Source organism: Macrotis lagotis, chromosome 4 (genome assembly GCF_037893015.1).
Source record: "Macrotis lagotis isolate mMagLag1 chromosome 4, bilby.v1.9.chrom.fasta, whole genome shotgun sequence".
NCBI lineage: Eukaryota > Metazoa > Chordata > Mammalia > Peramelemorphia > Peramelidae > Macrotis > Macrotis lagotis.
The window spans coordinates 85494533-85513891 of NC_133661.1; the positions used below are offsets into that span (position 1 = coordinate 85494533).

The 19359-nt window shown below is 34.9% G+C and overlaps 1 protein-coding gene across 2 annotated transcripts in view; it reads right to left on the reverse strand.

Moving 5' to 3' along the window:
- The window catches only part of KIF20B (kinesin family member 20B), a 99730-nt gene that overhangs the window by 25999 nt on the left and 54372 nt on the right, over window positions 1-19359 (reverse strand). For both annotated transcript variants that reach the window (XM_074233397.1, XM_074233398.1), the window contains exons 22-26: window positions 17389-17508; window positions 12217-12274; window positions 9438-9563; window positions 7851-7990; window positions 2025-2180 (exon numbers count right to left, since the gene is read on the reverse strand). In XM_074233397.1, the coding sequence (XP_074089498.1) occupies window positions 2025-2180; window positions 7851-7990; window positions 9438-9563; window positions 12217-12274; window positions 17389-17508 (600 nt within the window). The remainder of the gene's footprint in view (window positions 1-2024; window positions 2181-7850; window positions 7991-9437; window positions 9564-12216; window positions 12275-17388; window positions 17509-19359) is intronic.

Below are 19359 nucleotides of genomic sequence, written 5' to 3' on the forward strand. Positions count from 1 at the left end.
TGCTGGGTTTGGACTCAGATATTCTCATCTTCCCAAGTTCTAATTGGGGCTTAGACACTTACTAGTTATGTGAATATTTCTGGGCAAGTCACAGTGATACCATTTTGGTCTTTTCTTCCAGAACAAAGGATAACAACCATCTAGTGAGTGACCCTGGACAAGTCACTTAACCCTGTTTGCCTCAGTTCATCTATAAAATGAACTGGAGAAGGAAATAGCTAACCACTCCAGTATCTTTGCCAAGAAAATTCCAAATAGGGTCATGAAGCGTTAGACAGAATTGAAACAGATGATTAATAACAAAGTCATTGTATATATATGGTTCTCCTAGTTTCACTGACAATGTTTTAGTATCCATGTAGACTCTTCCAAATTTTATCTTTGACAATTTGATGGATGTGAAGTTTGAAAATTCTCATTAATTTTTAAATTTTCATTTCTCTTAGGTTATCTGGAATGTTTATTTATAGTGGTTAGGAGATGGCAATTTCTTTGAAAATTGTTCATATTCTTATTGCTTATCTATGGTCCTTGGTTTTATTTATAATATGTATGTGTATACAGCATATATAAATATATAAATATATATATCAGGGACAATTTGGGACAATTTTAGGGTATCTGCGATGGAGAATACCATCTGGATCCAAAGAAAGAATTGTGGAGTTTAAAAAGACCAAAGACTATCACCATTAATTAAAAAAAAAATTATCTTATATATTATGTAAATTTGCTATTTCTTATATTTTATTTTTTCTTTAAGAATATGATTTCTCTGATACACATTCAATTTTGATCAATGCATAGCATGAAAACAATGTAAAGACTATCAGACTGCCTTCTGTGCAGGGATGGGGGGAAGGAAGCGAGATTGAGGGGGAAATTGTTAAATTAAAAAAAAAACAGAAACCTAGCCTTAGAATCCGAAAAACCCCATGTGTACATCCCACATCTGCAACATTTGGGATATGCAACCTTATTTGGCACTTAACACTCCAGTGATTTAGATGATTAGATCATCATAATACATTTAGATGATTCAAAGTAAAAGTAGGATACATTTTTGTCATCAAATCTAGATAGGGTTTTTTTTTCCAGAAAAAGTTCAGTACTCCAAAGTAAAAAATTGTTATTAAGTAAGAGGTGGACACAGGAGGAAAGAATACATTAATTAAGAAGCAATTTTAAAAAATTTATCTAATATTTTAATAAATTTTATATTAAAATATAATTTGGGGATATAGAAAACAAATTTTTAATGAATTTAATTAATTAAAATTAAATTTTAATAATGAAGATGAAACTCCAAAGAATTCTCATAAAACTACTAAAAATGTCAAAAGTAACTACCAAATTATCCAAGTAGAGGATAAATCAAAGATTTTTCATTTGAAGTTGCTTTCAATGATTTCTTTCTAGCTAGTCTGTGACCAATGTTGAGTTCTTACATCCTTCTCTGAAAAACTATGTGCTGTTATTTTTATGGACTCAGATCAAGGTTTTATATATCAAATATATAGACACAGCACAGAAGTGAATATAATATAAGAAAGAATGTGAGAACTACCTATGAAAGACTTGGACAGAATATGCTGTGTGGTGTTTCACCTTTCTATCATTCCTAAAGGTAGCCATATTCAAATTTTATCCTTCTCAGTATCATCAAGCACCACCATAAAAGGTCTGAATGAACTGAACTGTCTCACTGCTTGGGGAACAGAAGAATTATGTGTAAAAGGAAATTCTCCCCCTAAGAAGAATGCAGAGAAGTTGGGTTTTTTCTTGCTTTTCTGAGTCCCACCAGGACATAAGGCAAAGATCTTCTTCATTTTTTGGCACACTCACAAAAGCCTAGCTGAGACCACACCCGGAGGAGAGCAAGTGGACTCTTTTCTGTGCCTGAGGAAAACTAGAAATTTAGGAAGGAGACAGAGAAAAATTGTTTTTCAAAATTAATTAATGCCCCAGGGGTTGTGATGAAGGATAAGTTAAGTAACCAAAAGTTCTCCAAGTCTCCCACTTACCACTTCACTATGAAGTTGTAAACACCGGGCTCGGTCTTCAACATATTTTTTAATCTCTCTGTTCCGATGGTTCTCAGCTTCTTTCGCTTGAGTGATAAGCATTGTTTTTTCTTCTAACCATTTCTTTCTGTCATTTTGATGTTTCTGTCCTGACTCCTAAATGCAGAAAAATTGAGAACAAAATTGTTTAGAATACACAGAGATTTAAAAAAGTTCCTTTAAAAAAAAGCTTCTATAATTCAACATACTAAGATTTCCTGGAAAGAGCAGAATGGACTAGTTTCTGGGGATCTCTTCTAGTCAGAATTAAAGTTATAAAATATTCAAATATTCCTTAATTTAGGAAGGGTAAATATAAGAGAATTTTAAAACAACATGCCTAAGATAACATAGACTTGAAGAATATCAATATTGGAAAAAATCTCAGGAATCTAGTCCAACTAGAAATTTTAAGATGATTATTTTAAAAGGAGAATCATAGAATTAAAGGTACATTTGTAAATTCCATAAAAGAAATTAGTGATCTATTAAATTAGCTACTGATGCAACTTTTTTTGTTAAATAAAAATGACATTAATAGAATAGAAATTCAATTTTCATAAATGTTATTTGATTTACAGATGAGGAGTTATCTGTCCAAAGGTTATTTAAAAACTTCCTCAAGGTAAAGGGTCAAAACTAACCCTCACCTTCTAGAGCCCATGTCTATAGTCTATTCACTCCATTTTAGGCAAACTGAACTTGGAAGCAAATTAACATACTTGATGAGTTCTCTTGAGCTAAGATTATGACTCTTGGATGTGCAGTCTCATTCTAGACTTAAGAGAAACAATTTCAATATTTCTAATAACTTCATTTTCACAATAGAAAATCATTTAGCTTCATAATTTTATAAAGTTGCTTTGACACATTTGGATTTTCACACAAAAAGTTATGGTTTTAGGGTTTAATTCAGAAAATCTTGTGAATTATAAATGCTGAAGTGATCCCTTCCTAAAGGGTTTAATTCAGAAAATCTTGTGAATTATAAATGCTGAAGTGATCCCTTCTAAAGATCCCTCCCAGCTCTAAAGCGATGAGATTGTGAAATGAAAGCTATGTGTTGGCACTGTCAGACAAAGGAATACACTGAACAGCTCCAGTGCAGTCCAGGAGCTTAAGGTATAAAAGAAGCTGCCTTATCTTTTCTATGTATTGGTATGTGCAAATGAACAAACTAAATTTTGAAGAAACACGTCAAAGTAAGCAAAATTTACTAACCTGTTGTTGCCCTGTGATCCTCTACCTCAAAACTATTTTTAAGGAGAAATACAGAATGGATGCAATATTTGGTAAATCCCACAAAAGGAATTAGGCATGCAGTATTCAAGCCTTGATTTAGCACTTCTATTTTTTTTAATAAAAATGAAATCAATAGAACAGAAATTCAATTTTCGTAGATGCCAATTTCCCGAGTGAAATGCTAAAAATAAAAAGGAAGGGGGGGGCCAAGATGGTGGCAGGAGAACAACCTCTCTTAGGCGCTCTCTTCAAAATATTTCAAAAACCTTAAAATTATGACAAACTAAATTTTTGAGAGACAGAACCCACAGAAGGATCCAGTGAGGCCATTCTCTAACCCAAGGTAACCTGGAAAATAGTGGAAGGGCTCTGTTCTACCGGAGTTGGGGGGCAGGAACAAAGGAGCTTCAGCCTTCTGGGAAAAACCCCAGGACAGCTGGGAACACCAGCTCCTGGAAGCACAGCAGAAGCAGTTTCCTGACCTGCACCCCAGGGAGCACCAAGCACAACTTGGAAGATCAGCAGGGAGACCTCTGCCAGAGCAAGTGTGAAGTTCATGCCTTCATGGCCCTCCACAGCCCTCAGCACAGACCAGGTAGATCCCAGGAAATGGAAGCAGGCCCATGGAGCCACCCAACAGGAGTCACCCGGCAGCTACTCCCCAAGTGCTCAGCCCACGAAAGGTAAAGGAGTGGAGGGAGACAGCCGAGGTCTGTCCTCTGTCCCTGGGACAGGACTCTGGCCAAGTGAACATATTCAGAACCATAGAACAGAGACCTCCCCCCACCCCCATAGATCCTGGCGGAGAGATGTGCTTGTGATCATTTAAAGAGCAGGAGACCAATCAGAGCTTCACACAGAGGTTCTTGTGGGGTGCCAATAATACTCAAAAGCTCAGGAAGCACCCTGAAACCAGGCACAGGGTGGGGAAATGAGTAAACAGAAAAAAAAAAAAAAAAAAAAAGAACCTGACCATAGACAATGACTTTGGTCCCATGGAGGACCAAAATTCTCAATCTGAAGATAAGAAAATCCAACATTTTGCATCTAAAGACTCCAAGAAATATAGAAGTTGGGCTCAGGCTATGATAGAGCTCAAAAAAGATTTTGAAAATCAAATAAATGAGGTAGAAGAAAAGTTGGGAAAAGAGATGAGAGAGATGCAGGAAAAACATGAAAACGAAGTCAGCAACTTAGTCAAGGAGATGCAAAAAAAAAATGCTAAAGAAAATAACATAGGGGGCGGCTAGGTGGCACAGTAGATAGAGCACTGGCCCTCAAGTCAGGAGTACCTGAGTTCAAATCGGGCCTCAGACACTTAGTCATTACCTAGCTGTGTGGCCTTGGGCAAGCCACTTAAACCCCGTTACCTTGCAAAAACAAAAACAAAAACAACAAACAAAAAAACCCTAAAAAATAAATAAAATAAGGTATTAAAAACTAGTTTAGGTCAAAGGGATAAAACAGTTCAAAAAGTTATTGAGAAGAATGCTTTAAAAAAGCAGAATTGGTCAGATGGAAAAGGAGATAAAAAAGCTCTCTGAGGAAAACAAATCCTTCAGAAATAGAATGGAGATAAAGGAAGCTGATGACTTTGTCAGAAATCAAGACACACTAATTCAACTCTAAAAAAATGAAAAACTAGAAGAAGAAATATCTCATTGAAAAAATAACTGATCTGGAAAACAGATCCAGGAGAAAATAAATTTAAAAAAAAATTATTGGGTTGCCTGAAAGTCATGATCAGAAAAAGAGCCTTGACCTCATTTTTAAAGAATTTCTACCGGAAAATTGCCCTGATATCCTAGAAACAGAAGGTAAAATAGAAATTGAGAGAGTCCACCAATCTCCTCTGGAAAGAGATCCCCAAAAAACAACCCTAAGGAATATTACAGCCAAATTCCAGAACTCCCAAGTCAAGAGAAAATATTACAAGCAGCCAGAAGGACACAATTCAAATATGGTGAAGCTACAGTCAGGATTACCCAGGACTTAGCAGCAACTACAATAAGGGCTCATAGGGCTTGGAATATAATAATCCAGAAGGCAAAAAACCTTGGGATGCAATCTAGAATCAACTACCTAGCAAAACTGAACATCCTCTTCCAAGGGAAAGATGGACTTTCAGTGAAGCAGGGGAATTTCAAATGTTCCTGTTGAAACGACCAGAGCTGAACAGAAAGTTTGACCTTCAAGTACAGGAGGACTCAGGTGAAGCTTAGAGAGGGTGGACGAGAAGGGTAAATTATGAAGGAGTTAATGATGATGAAATGCATGTATTCCTGCATGGGAAGATGATACTGATAACACTCACATGAACCTTCTCAACTATTACAGCAGTTAAAAGGAGCATATGTAGACAGGGCACAGAGGAAAGCTGAATTTGAAAGAATAATATATTGTAAAAATGAAGTCAATGGATGAAAAGGAAATGTACTGGGAGTAAGAGAAAGGAGAGGTAGAATAGGCTAAGATATTTCAAGTAAAAGATATTTCACATAGCTTTTGCAATTGTATGGAAGGGGGGAAGGCGAGGGGGGAATGAGGGAGCCCTTCATTCTCATTGGAAATGGTTCAGAGAGGAAAGAACATACACACTCAATAGGGTATAGAAATCTAGGACAAAAAGGAGAGAAGGGGACGGGGGAAGGGAGGAGGGATGCAGGTGATACAGGAAGAGGGTAGATCATAGGAGAAGACAGTATATAAAACACATTTTCTTTTTTACTTTTTGTAAGATGTGGGATTGGATGGCTTGTCCAGGGCCATGAGGCCAGGGTTCCTGGGTCTCTGAGGGGAGATGTGGGCTTGGGGACTCTGCGCCACTCCACTGCCCCAATAGCACATTTTTGAAGAGGGGCAGAGTGAAAGGAGAGAGAAAATATAATAGATACTAGTGGGGAGGAATGGATGGAGGGAATTACAATCAGCAACAGCAACTGTAGAAAATATGGAAGTAACTTTTATGTTAGACTTATGATAAAGAATGGGATCCACGCAAAACAGAGCTGATGGTATCAGAACACAGAATGAAATATATTTTTTTTATCTCCTCCTTCCATTTTATTTTTCATGAGGTTTTATATTTTTATGGGGGAAGGAGTATTATCTTTACTCTTAAACAAGAATATTTTAGTAATGTGTAAATAAAAGAAAATAAAAAAATATTTTTAAAAACATTATAAGGAATTAGGGCAGCTAGGTGATTCAGTGGATAGAGCAGTGGCCCTGGAGTCAGGAGGAACTGAGTTCAAATTTGGCTTTAGGATACTTGATACCAATGTGTGATCTTGGGGAAGTCACTTATCCCATAGCCACTTACAAAAAAAAAAGAAAAAACAAAAGAACAAAAGAAATAATAAGGAATGGGGGCAGCTAGGTGGCATAGTGGATAAAGCATCGACCTTGGAGTCAGGAGTACCTGGGTTCAAATCCGGTCTCAGACACTTAATAATTACCTAGCTGTGTGGCCTTGGGCAAGCCACTTAAACCCCATTTGCCTTGCCAAAAACCTAAAAAAAAAAAAAAAAAGGAATGGCCAATACTGAAATGGATGAAATTCACAATCATCCAGTGAAAGAAGAAAATCTCAGACCAAAGTCTAAAGTCATTGACTTAATTGCTGCAAATTTGATTTTTATGGCACAACACTTGTTTTAAAAAAAACATCTCTATGATAAAAAAGGGTAAAAACATTACTTGTACAAAAATATTTATAGCAGTCCTGTTTGTGGTGGCAAAGAATTGGAAATCAAGTAAATGTCCTTCAATTGGGGAATGGCTTAGCAAACTGTGGTATATGTATGAAACCAGGAGAGACAGGATTTCAGGGAAGCCTGGAGGGATTTGCATGAACTGATGCTAAGTGAGATGAGCAGAACCAGAAAAACACTGTATACCCTAACAGCAGCATGGGGGTGATGTTCAACCTTGAAGGACTCGCTCATTCCATCAGTGCAACAATCCGGAACAATTTTGGGTTGTCTGCAAAGGAGAGTACCATCTGTGTCCAGATAAGGAGCTGTGGAGTTTGAACAAAGTGCAAGAACTATTCCCTTTAATTTAGGGAAAAAAACAGATATCTTATTGTCTGATCTTGTAGATTTCTCTTCTCTTCTATAAGGATATGATTTCTCTCTCATCACACCCAATTTGGATCAAGGTACAACATGGAAACAAAGTAAAGACTGACAGAGTGCTTTCCGTGGGGGGGGGGGGGGGGGGGGGGCAAGATTGGGGGGAAAATTGTAAAACTCAAATAATATCTTTAATAAAAATAAATTTTAAAAAAAGCATCTCTACCATTTAGCTTTCCCATGTACAAAATCAAACATATACGTTTTTGTGTGCATTTATATGTGTCATGTATTTATATATGTACACTCAAACATAAGTATATGTATAGTGACACGTACACACACACATATATAATTGTATGTATGAGTATATGTGTATATAAACAAATCCCAGGCCTTGGGTTTTAATAGATAGCAGGTAGTTCATTACCTAAAATTAGGAACAAAGCTCAAAGAAAGATAATATTACCTCTAATTCTTCTTGCAACTGACTGAGCTTTTCATTAAGCACATCTGTGTTATCCTCATCATTTTGACTTCGGTTTTGTGGTTCTTGATGACTGATTTTAGTTTCCAGATTTTTGTATTTTTCCTTCCATTCTTCCAACTCTAGCATTAAACATAAGTAGACCAAGAGAAAGTGGGACATGAAAAAAAATTTGAAAAACATAAAAAGCCATACAGGTACACAATTTTACCTTTATTAATGTTTTGTCCAGGGCTGATTTCAACATAAGAGAGGAACTTTTATGGGAAAACTCCCTAATCATAATGATAATCAGAGTGATAATCAGAGTTTGCCTGGCACATGGAGCATTGTAGCTTACTCACATCTAATTGGTGTGTGTCAGAGACAGGTGCTGAACCCACATCATCTTAGCCCCCAGGCCACTCTTCTGTCCTAGAGTACCATCCTTCCTTTTATTAAATGTAGTACTGTGCCTACCCAAGTACTCCTGGAGCTCAATTCTGAAGGTATGTCCAAGGACACACCTGGAGTACTGCTAAAATGCAAGGCTCTGAGTGGGGATTGAGGTGAGAGCAGGTAGATCCCAACTCAAGGCATTCTCAGGTAACCTGCAGAAAGAGAACACTGTGCATGCTCAAAGCAAGTAAGCCTGCAGAGTTTTGTCTACTCTCCATAATGCTTGAGTTTTTCAGCCTGTTTCTTGACAAGCTGGAATATGTGACTGATTTCAATAAGATGAAATAAGGCTGTGTGAAGTCTTGTACTTAGTACAAACAATAAATTAACTTCACCAGATAAAGAAGATGGCAACTCTTCTGAAAAAAATTCGAGGGTTTTTGAGGACTTCAATAGCAACAAAAGTTAGTATGTGATGATGGCCAAAGAAATGAGCAGAATCTTGGTTTGTTCAAGATGGGTAGAAAGGAATAGTATACACTGTCCTCCTCCCTGGTCAGCTGAGCGTCCAGAGGAGGAAAACCAGGACACTGAAAGGCCTGGAGTACATAACATATGAGGATCATCTGAAGGAAATGGGTATGTTTAGCCTGGAGATGAGAGTATCCAGGGATCAACAATAGTTTTAATCTGGACCCACAGGGCAGAACCATGAGCAATGGAGTAGTAGCTGCCAAGAAGCCAATTTATTCTTGTTAGGAAAAACTTCCTAATAATTAGAGCTAATCACCAGTGTAACAAAATGACTCAAAGAGGGTTAAGTTTGCTAACTGGACAGTCACCAGTCAGGGTATGTCATAGTGGGAATTCCTTTTGGGTATAGGGCTGAACTAGAGGCTCCCTGAGGTCTCTTCCAACTATTCAATCTTGTGATTCTACTCCATATTTCTTCAAAATCTTCCTACTTTATCCACACATATTTAGCACCTTCTGTACTTATTACATATATAATTATGGTAATTATATAAGTAGAAAAGGATATTTTTTTAAAAAATAGGAAAATCAAATCTGTAGTCTGATATTTCAAATCTCACACACACACACACACACACACACACAAACACACACACACACACACACACACACACACACACACACACTCTCTCACTCTTTTAGTTTTTGTTTTTTTACCAAAAGTTAGCTTTACAATTTCTTCTGATCTGGCCTCAAGTATTTCCTCCATTTCTATTTGAGTTTGTTCCTGTTCTTCCATTGTTGCTCGCATTCCTTCAATTATTTTCTCTTTAACATCCAGATCTAAATTTTTTTAAAGAATCAATTCAAATATAATTACCATTCATTCTTATTAGTATTCCATTTTCCTTCTCAAATGAGTGATACTTCTATGGTACACAAAAGTATTTTCTAGGTAAAGGTAACACTTTGAAATATACTTAAAACAGTCAAAATTCTTTAATATCAAGACTTTATCAAGCTACATTTCTGACATCCTACAGTTTTCATAAATTTTATCAGGACTCATTTCTGTATCTGGTACTCAGAGACTCAATCCAAAAATTAAGGCTTTAAATAAAAAACAAATCTGGATGAACTAAAATAAACTTTAAAAAATATATATTTCATTTACATTTTTATACAAATTACATAGGACTGGGTAAACAAGCAATTATTATTCCATTTTTTATATAAAAGAATACATAGCAAAATATAAAAAAAATCTAAAAATTTAGCACAAAGAATAACAAAGATCACTTTAATTTAGATTTAATAATATTTTTCTTTTTTTTTTGTCAAATACTTTTATCTGGATCCTGGTAGAAAATTTATAATATTTGACTTTTTACAGGTCAATGGAGTTAAGTAACTTGCCCAAGGTCACTCAGCTAAGTAAGTATTGAGTGTCTGTGGTCGGATTTGAGGTCAGATCCTCCTGACTCCAGGGCTGTTGCTCTATCTCCTGTACCACCTAGTTGCCCCTATTTTATGTTCTTAAAGAAGAAAAAAAAATGAGACTTTATCTTTATATAAGTCTTAATGTTTCAATATATAGTTTTGTAACCACTATGTATACATATAAAATCCTTCATCTGAATTTTAAGAAGTTATATTTGGCATGATCACAAAGTAATTAAGTCTAGGTTTAATAAATGTACTAAGACTTATACATGTACGTGAGCAATGCTCTTCCAAGTAAACACTTGGAGAAATTGTGTATTTATTCCACTGATGCTGTCAATTTTCCAATCTCATAATTCTACTGAATCTGCCCTCTAAATCTACCAATGATTGTTTTAATTGTCAAATCTGATAGTCTTTTCTTTGTTCTTAGTCTCCTGATCTCTTTGCAGGGTTAATTAACAAACACCTAGTCCTTCTGGATACTCTCTCTCTAGGTTTTCATGGCCCTACTGTCTGGTTTTTCTACCTGACTGATTCTTCTCAGTCTTCTTTCCAGGTCACCACCAACATCATCCTTCCTGTGAGTGTTTCCCAAGAATCTAGCCAAAGTCTCTTTTCTTCTCCATCTGTACTTCCCCTTTTGGCAATTTCATTAACTATCATCTCTGTACACATGACTCTTTCAAAGTCTCAAACATGAATAGTCACCTACTGGACATTTCAAACTGGATGTCTCCCCAACATCTTAAAATTGACAGGCCCTAAACTGAATCCACTACTTCTGCCCAAATCCTACCTCTTTCAAAATTCTCCATTTTTGTCCAAGACAGCACTAAACCATACTTCTAGCTTTGCAACCTAGACATTATGGACTTCTCACTTTCTTGCAACCCCAAATACCCAATCAGTTCTGTCAAATCTTGCCATTTCTACCTTCACAATCTCTCTCAAATTATGCTGATTTCCTCCACTCACATAGTTATCACCTTAATTCATGCCCTCTTCACCTTTCTTTCAGATCAGGAATAAGAAAAATACAGCCAAGTACCAGATCTGGCCCACAAACTAAGAATGATTTTTTTTAAAATACTTTTAAATACAATATTGCCCAATTTCCTCATATGTACAATGATCTGGAGAAGGAAATGGCAAACCATTCTAGTATCTTTGTCAAGAAAAACCCAAATTGGGGGCGGGTAGGTGGCAGTGGATAAAGCACCAGCCCTGGAATCAGGAGTACCTGAGTTCAAGTCCGGTCTCAGACACTTAATAATTACCTAGCTGTGTGGCCTTGGGCAAGCCACTTAACCCCATTTGCCTTGCAAAAAACCTAAAAAAAAAACACCAAAAAAACCAAATGGGATCAAAAAGATTAGGATACAACTGAAAATGATTAAAGAACAAGAAAAATTATTTTATTCATTATAGTTTTATCCCCAGTGCCTTACACTGGGCACTTAATAAATACTTATCATTTACCAAAAGAATTTGATATTAAAGAGGTTTTAAAAGAATGAAGTTATACTTCCCCCAAATATAAATATTTTCCTTTTAGAAAAAGGCACATAATTTTTGAAAATGATTCATTACCATAATGAGTCCATGAGAATAATGTTTTATTATTAAATAAAAAATTATTTTACTATTAATGAAGTAATTCATTTATACATATGTGTGTGTGTATATGTATATGTGTGTGTATATATATATATATATACATATATATATATATATATGTATATATATATATATATACTATTTGAAAGTTATATATAACCTTTAAACTAATTCAGCAAAATACTTTACTCTGTGTAAAACAAATGCTTATTAGCAAGTATCCAGTTTAGGTTTTTATAGGGTTTATGATTTGTACTAGTGTTTTTCCAAGAAGAATATAAAAAGAAAAAAAATCAGTAAAACCTAGTCAATTTCCATTTTGTAAAAATAAGTATAATTAATTCCATTTCACTTAAGAATTCTAAAAGAAATTTCAAAACAAATTTATGATAGAGCACAGCCATTTTATTATATAAAGTCTATTATTTCTTACCTTTACATATGTTTTGATATTGTTCTATTTCTTTAGTATTCTGCTTACTCAGCTGTTCCTGAAAAATTTAAAGAAAACAGGTTAATAAATCTGCACCTCAAACTTTAGAAACTGAAAAAATAGGAAACACATTTATTCAATTTATAATTTGTCATGTCTAAGACAGTGCCAGATCAGCATTTCAAAGTTGTTCTTAACTCAGAGAACAAGAACAATCAAAACAACACAAACTCTCGCTTTACTTCTATATCTAATTCTAAACATCATCATGTTTGCGCTCTCGCGCTCTCTCTCTCTCTCTCTCTCTCTCTCTCTCTCTCTCTCTCTCTCTCTCTCCAAACTTAAGAGGCAAGATCAGGGAGAAGAAAAGGCCCATTAAATGTTATTTTCAGAATTGATTATCCAGGACTTGAAAAAAGAGGAATGACTCAAGGAACTCTGTTATTTTAGAGGTCTAGGCCAATCAAATAAATTCTATACCCTTTTACATTCAGGAATGAAAGCATCATTAACCTGTGATTTCACTGGTGTGAGGTATTGCTGGGATAGAAAACTCTCTCCCTATTAAGGCAGGTCAGCAACTTATAAGTTAAATGATGTGTTCATGGTCATGTCAGAAGCAAGAGATGAACAAGACATAAGTCTAACTCCAAGGCCTGTATTTGCTTTCTAAAATATTTATTTATTCTATCTCCCACGTCATTTCTGAATATCATGTGAGTGAAAAGAAAAGTACCCATACTTCTGTGATTTTCACCTAACATGGCAAGATCTCATTTTACAGAAAAAGAAATTGGTGAAGTATGGCTTACCAAAGATCACAAAACTAACAAAGGAACTCAAACTCAAACTTACCACCATTGCTGCTGCCACTATCAGTTAATATTTATATAGCATTTATCATGTGCCAGTAATTGTGGTTTGTGCTTCACAATTATAATCTCATCATCACCCTGGGAGATGGGTACTATTATTATTCTCTTTTTACAAATGAGGAAACTGAAACAAACAAAAATTAAGTAACTTGTCCAAGGTCACACAGCTAGCATCTGAAATAAGATTGGAATGCAGGTCACTGTGAATAGAAGGCCAGACCTGGAGTCAGGAAGATTTAATGTCTTAAGTTCAAATCTGGTCTCAAACATTTACCAGCTTTGGTACCCTATTTACCTCAGGCTTCCTAATCTACAAAATAACCTAGAGTAGGCAATAGCAAACCACCCCAATATCTTTGACTATAACCACACCAATAATCTTTGATTAAAACTCCAATGGGGTCCAAAGAGTTGGACACAATGGAGATGGCTGTAAAACTTCCTGACTCTAGCTCCAGTGCTCTATCTACTGTACCACCTGCTGCCCTTTCCACGCTTCTTTCTCCTATCCTAGATAGCTTCCTTAGACTGATCATAACATCACATTGATAGAGCTGGAAGGGGCTGTAGAGGCTTTCTAATCCTGAATTTCTATTTTACTTATGTCCAAATATCAAAGGTGTAATATATATATATATACACATATATATATGTATATATATATATGTGTGTGTGTGTGTGTGTGTGTGTGTGTATGTGTGTGTGTACATGTAGCTACATATAGACAGACATCTATTTATATTACTTACATTACTTACTATATTTTAATATTTAAAGTCAGGATGAGGCTATAGTTAATTTTTTTTTTTATTTTTACAAGGCACAGGAGTTAAATGACTTGGCCCAAGGTCACACAGCTAGGTAATTATCAAGTGTCTGAGGGCAGATTTGAATTCAGGTCCTCCTGACTCCAGGGCTGGTATTCTATCCACTGTGCCACCTAGCTGCCCTGGCTATAGTTAATTAATAGGTAAGGAAATAGGACTAGAGAAAACAGTCAAAGGGATCAGGATTTTTTTTTAAGGGACATGGTAAGAGCACATGAGATAAGGGGTGGCTAGGTGGTGCAGTGGATAGAGCAACTGCCTTGGAGTCAGGAGTACCTGGGTTCAAATTGGACCTCAGACACTTGATAATTACGTAGCGGTGTGGCCTTGGGCAAGACACTTAACCCCATTGCCTTGCAAAAAAAAAAAAGGAAAGTAAGAGGATTAGTGAATAGGGACTAGATAAGTATATAAATAAATTTAGGTAAACAATGGTAATATGAATGAAGTTAATGATAAAATCAGATAGGAAATGGTCTCAAAATTCAACTATTAAAATAAATCCCAAAGAAAATAGAAGTCTAACTTTTGAATAGGTTTTAATTTGCATAATTAGTTTATTTTTGTTTTTTTGTTGTCTAGTATTGGACAATCACTGTTAAATTCTTATTAAATTTATATTCAAGTTCCCTCTAAACACCAAAATTTTTGACACAATAATAAATAAAAAAAAGAAATTTAGAAATAAATGTCAGAAGATGGTAGGTGAAATTTAGTAATATTTTAGAAGGAAAAACACAAGACATCTTTGCAGAAATAAACTAGGATCTAAACTTATTTGTCATCATAGCTACAATTTAGAAGTTTGGGAATTTTTTAGAAGAGGAATGAAGAGGTAATCATAGCAAATCCTACCCTAGTTCATATCAATTCATCAAAAACAAGTGAAATGAGAGAAAATCTCTAACAACAAAACATCTCCCTCCTCATTTTACATTTAAGGAAACTGAGGTTTACTTATATCCAAGATCACAAAGAATAGTAAAACATCATGTCCACTGGAAATCACCTACCAAAGAAGACATGAAATAACAAATGATTTTCATATTGCATTTTAAAACTTATGGCAGTCTATAACAAAAGTTTTTAGGGATAAGGATGAGGCTTTGATTACTAGATACAAGGGAATAAAATTTAGATGTTAAAAAAGCCACAAAATGGAAAAAGATAAAACAAATGCCTGGTAAATTTCTAAACTTTACATAGAAAAGGCAGAATTTAATAATTATCTTCATTATCAAGGTTTTAAATATGATTCACAAAATAGAAACTATAAAAATTAAAGTCAAAGAGAGAAAGAAAACAGACACTTTAAAAACCTTAAAAACACTTTTAAAAGTATTACAGTTTCTATGAACTGATTCACAGTCATCCTCTACTCACACTTCACATCCAATTATTGCTAAGTGTTATTTATTGATTCTACTTCCATAGAATCCACCACCTTCTCTCTTCTCACATGACCACCTCCTTTGCTTAGGACCCTCTACCTCAGCCCAATTTCAGCTGCTTCCTTAATGTGTCTCATTGCTTCCAATCTCTCCCTTCTCCAATTCTTCCTCCAATCAGATACCAGATACATACTACTAAAACACAAATCTGAAAAACCCTTGCTCAAAAATTTCTAGTGACTCCTTTTTACCTTTGGGATAAAATATAAATTTTCTCTTTTGGCTTTTGAAATCTTTTATGCCAAGCTTGTTGAACATTGCTTTGCCCACATAATATGCATTCCAGTTGAGATAGTATGCTTGCTATTTCCCGTACAAAACATTCCATCTCCCAAGTCTCATATATGCCTAGAATGTGTTCCTCCCAATTTCTGCTTCAAAGAAAATCACTGGCTTCCTTATAAGTATCACCATCTATTAAAAAACTGACCTTGATTTCCTCATGCTTTCCTGATTTCCATACTCTGTTGCTAGATATTACCAGCTAGATGGAGATATAGACATGGAAAGATAGAAATAATTGCATCTAATTTTCTATGTACATTGTTTAGCCCCCAATTAAATGTAAGTTCATTGAAGACAAAAACAGTTATGTTTTTTCCTTTATGTACCTTGCTCCTAGCACATTTTAATAATTCAACAGCTACTTCCTTGCCTCCCAGATCTTTTTTCTAGCTAGTTAATCTGTAACCCTTGGTAACTGCAACTAATCTTGCTCCCAGGATGCTAAACACACGGGGAGAAGTCATTAAAAACAAAGCTAAATTTACTCAGAATAAATTCATGGAGCATAAACTGGGCTTTCACTGCTGCCTAGTCATCCCTCTACTCTAATTTTTGGACTCCCTCTCTTATTCCTCCTAAGGAGTATTCTAAGCAGTTTCTTCTCTTCTCAGCAGATAACAGACTCCTACTATAAAGAGATGAAAGAGGTCATTTAATAATTCTCTTGATTTTTGAGCAACAAAAGCAACACTCTTCCTCTGGGACAGGAAGAAGAAAGAGATGTTACTCTTTGCTAACACTAATCCCTCTAACTACACTTTGGATTACGATTCCCTCAAGATTCCAGAAGACCTTACTCCAGTAATCATTCTTTTCAACCAAGATTTAGTCAAGCCATTTCTTTGCTTAAGTCTTTAGTGACTACCTACTGTCTATACATAAAATCCAAACTCCATTGTGTGCTATCCAAGGCTCTATATAATCTCTTACAACACAATCTGGCACACATGCTACTCCATCTATTCTAGGCCTTAGTCAAAGTGAAGTCATCAGTATATGGCTCTCCATGCCTTGCTGATATCTTTCTCCCATATGAAGTTTCCTTTCTCCAACTTGCTGAACTCTGACCCATACTTTAAAGCTCAACTTAAATAATACCTCCATCATTAATATTTCCCAATTCTCTTAACCTGCCCCACAAAACATCATTAAAGTATTGTTTTATAATAGTTGTCTGCAAATGTCACATCTCCCAACTAGATTCCATGAGATAACACATAGTGTCTTATTTTAATTTTTATCTATTCCCAAGACCTAACACAACAATATGTACATAATAAAAACTTAATATATTTGTCAAATAGAATTGAATTAACTGAATTAAAAGCTTTCTTTGTCATAAGAATTAAGGAATATTAAATTTAAAGAAATTTTCTTTTCTGAAATGAAGTTAAAAAGAGACCTATTTAAAAACCCCTAAAACAATTTTCTGCTGCACTTTACCATTAAATTACAGTCAAAAGAAATTGTTGCAGGGGCAGCTAGGTGGCGCAGTGGATAAAGCACTGGCTTTGGAGTCAGGAGGACCTGGGTTCAAATTCGGTCTCAGAATAATTACCTGGCTGTGTGGCCTTGGGCAAGCCATTTAACCCCATTTGCCTTGCAAAAAAATAAAAATAAAAAAAATAAAAAAGAAATAAAAAAGAAATCGTTGCAATCTCATTAAAATATATATATATATATGTGTGTGTGTGTGTGTGTGTGTGTGTGTGTGTGTATATATATATATTTTACCTTAAGCTGTTGAATAGTTCGCTGTTTGATATCTAATTCCTGGGAAAACTGGTTTTTAATTTTCTCAAGTTCATTAACTTTATTCCTCAGTAATTTCTCTTGGTCACGCATTACAGATACCTGCAAAGAGTAATGTTTATTAAACAGATGGAGCACTTTTTAAAGACACAATTAACAATCTTCAGCGTTTTTAGGCAATTTCTATCTTTTAATAGATATTTAAAAAATTCTAGATCCCACCATTATATCAGGTGTTAAGATCATTCCTCATTATTCTAACACAGAATACAGATTATCACCAGACATTTTCATCTTACATTGTTTTAAGAAACACAAACTTTTAAAATAAATAGTATAAGAATCAACAGAATATTTTTATGTTATTCTAACACAGAATACAGATTATCACCAGACATTTTCATCTTACATTGTTTTAAGAAACACAAACTTTTAAAATAAATAGTATAAGAATCAACAGAATATTTTTATGTAGTGGCAAACTTCTTAATTATGTGAAAAATCCAGTGTAAAGAGTATTGTATTTAAATTTAGAGCATATGATTTCAAATCCCAGTTTTGCCATCAATTACTTACTCCCTGGGTGACCTTAGTTAAGTCCCTTGGATTCCTAATCTGTAAAATCAGAGGTCAGACCCAATGACTTCAAAGGTCCCTTCCAATGCTACAATTCTACAACAATTAATGAATCCAAGTTAATTATTCTTTCTCCTGAGCAATACTCCTGCATAAGCCTGGTATAATGAAAAGAATACTGAAGCTGAAATCAGGTTTGAAACTGATTCCTGGGTCTATTACTTTGTATGATCCCCCCCCCCTCGTGAAATGACGTTAATTGGTCTAAATGATCTCTAAGGTTCCTTCCAGCACTGGATCCTATTACTACCTTAATTTGTTTTATTATGAATATAGGATAATGGCTGCTCTTTGAGTATTTCTTCAAGCATTGAGAAGATTGGTCTATTTAAATCTAGAAGCAATAAGTGAAATAATTGATCTAAATAGTAAATACATGATTGCTGAGAATAATGACAGCAAATCATCTTAACCAAACAATAAAAAGTATGTTACCTAAAATTAGTAGGTACTTTACCAAAGTTATTAAGCTACAAAAGTTACTTAAAATCTAGAAATCTACATCTATACGTTACCTTAAAATGAAATTCCTAATTCCTAAAACTGACTTACAAAGGATGACTTTAGGTGTTAAAGTTAGTAAGAACTATGGCTGAACTAATACTAAAGGTACCTAAGCCTAAGATTTCTCAGGCCTCACTATATCCCATCTATTTATAGACATGAAAAACATTATAAGCATTAATCTGCTGTTTACTTTCTATCTTTGTTACCTGTAACAGAAGCATCAAATAGGTCACATTTGGTCCATAACATTCCCATATTAAGTACAAATAAGATTAAAATGAAAAATATTTACAAAATAAAAATACAACAAAACATAACCAATTATTCCATTTTAAAATCAAGCAAATATATAGCCTGCAGAAATCCTCACATGCAGAGTGGTGGCCCCATTTGAATTTTGCACTAACAATCTAGGGGATACCTCCTCTTAAGAGTAAGTATAAAGGCTGACATTTGAAATGCAAATCTGAAGTAGCCTCTACATCACTTTTAAGCTAGGGGAAAACAGAAAGGAATTCAGTTTGGCTTAAAGACAGCATGAGGCAAGAACTAAGGAGGGACAATCCAAGAAGGAGTTTAAAGCAATGGCAAATAAACTTTAGGGATCTTCATTTTTTTACCTGTTGTTTCCCAAGAACTTCTAAATCTTTCTTCTTATAAATTTCTCTAAGTACAACCTGATGCTAGCATTTCTGAATAAAAACTGAGTTAGAATTTAGGTTTATTCCACTCTAGAAGTGATTCAGATTTACATTCCTACCACTGCTGAAAATGTAACTAGTATTTTTCAGACCATCTCTAGGTTCAAAC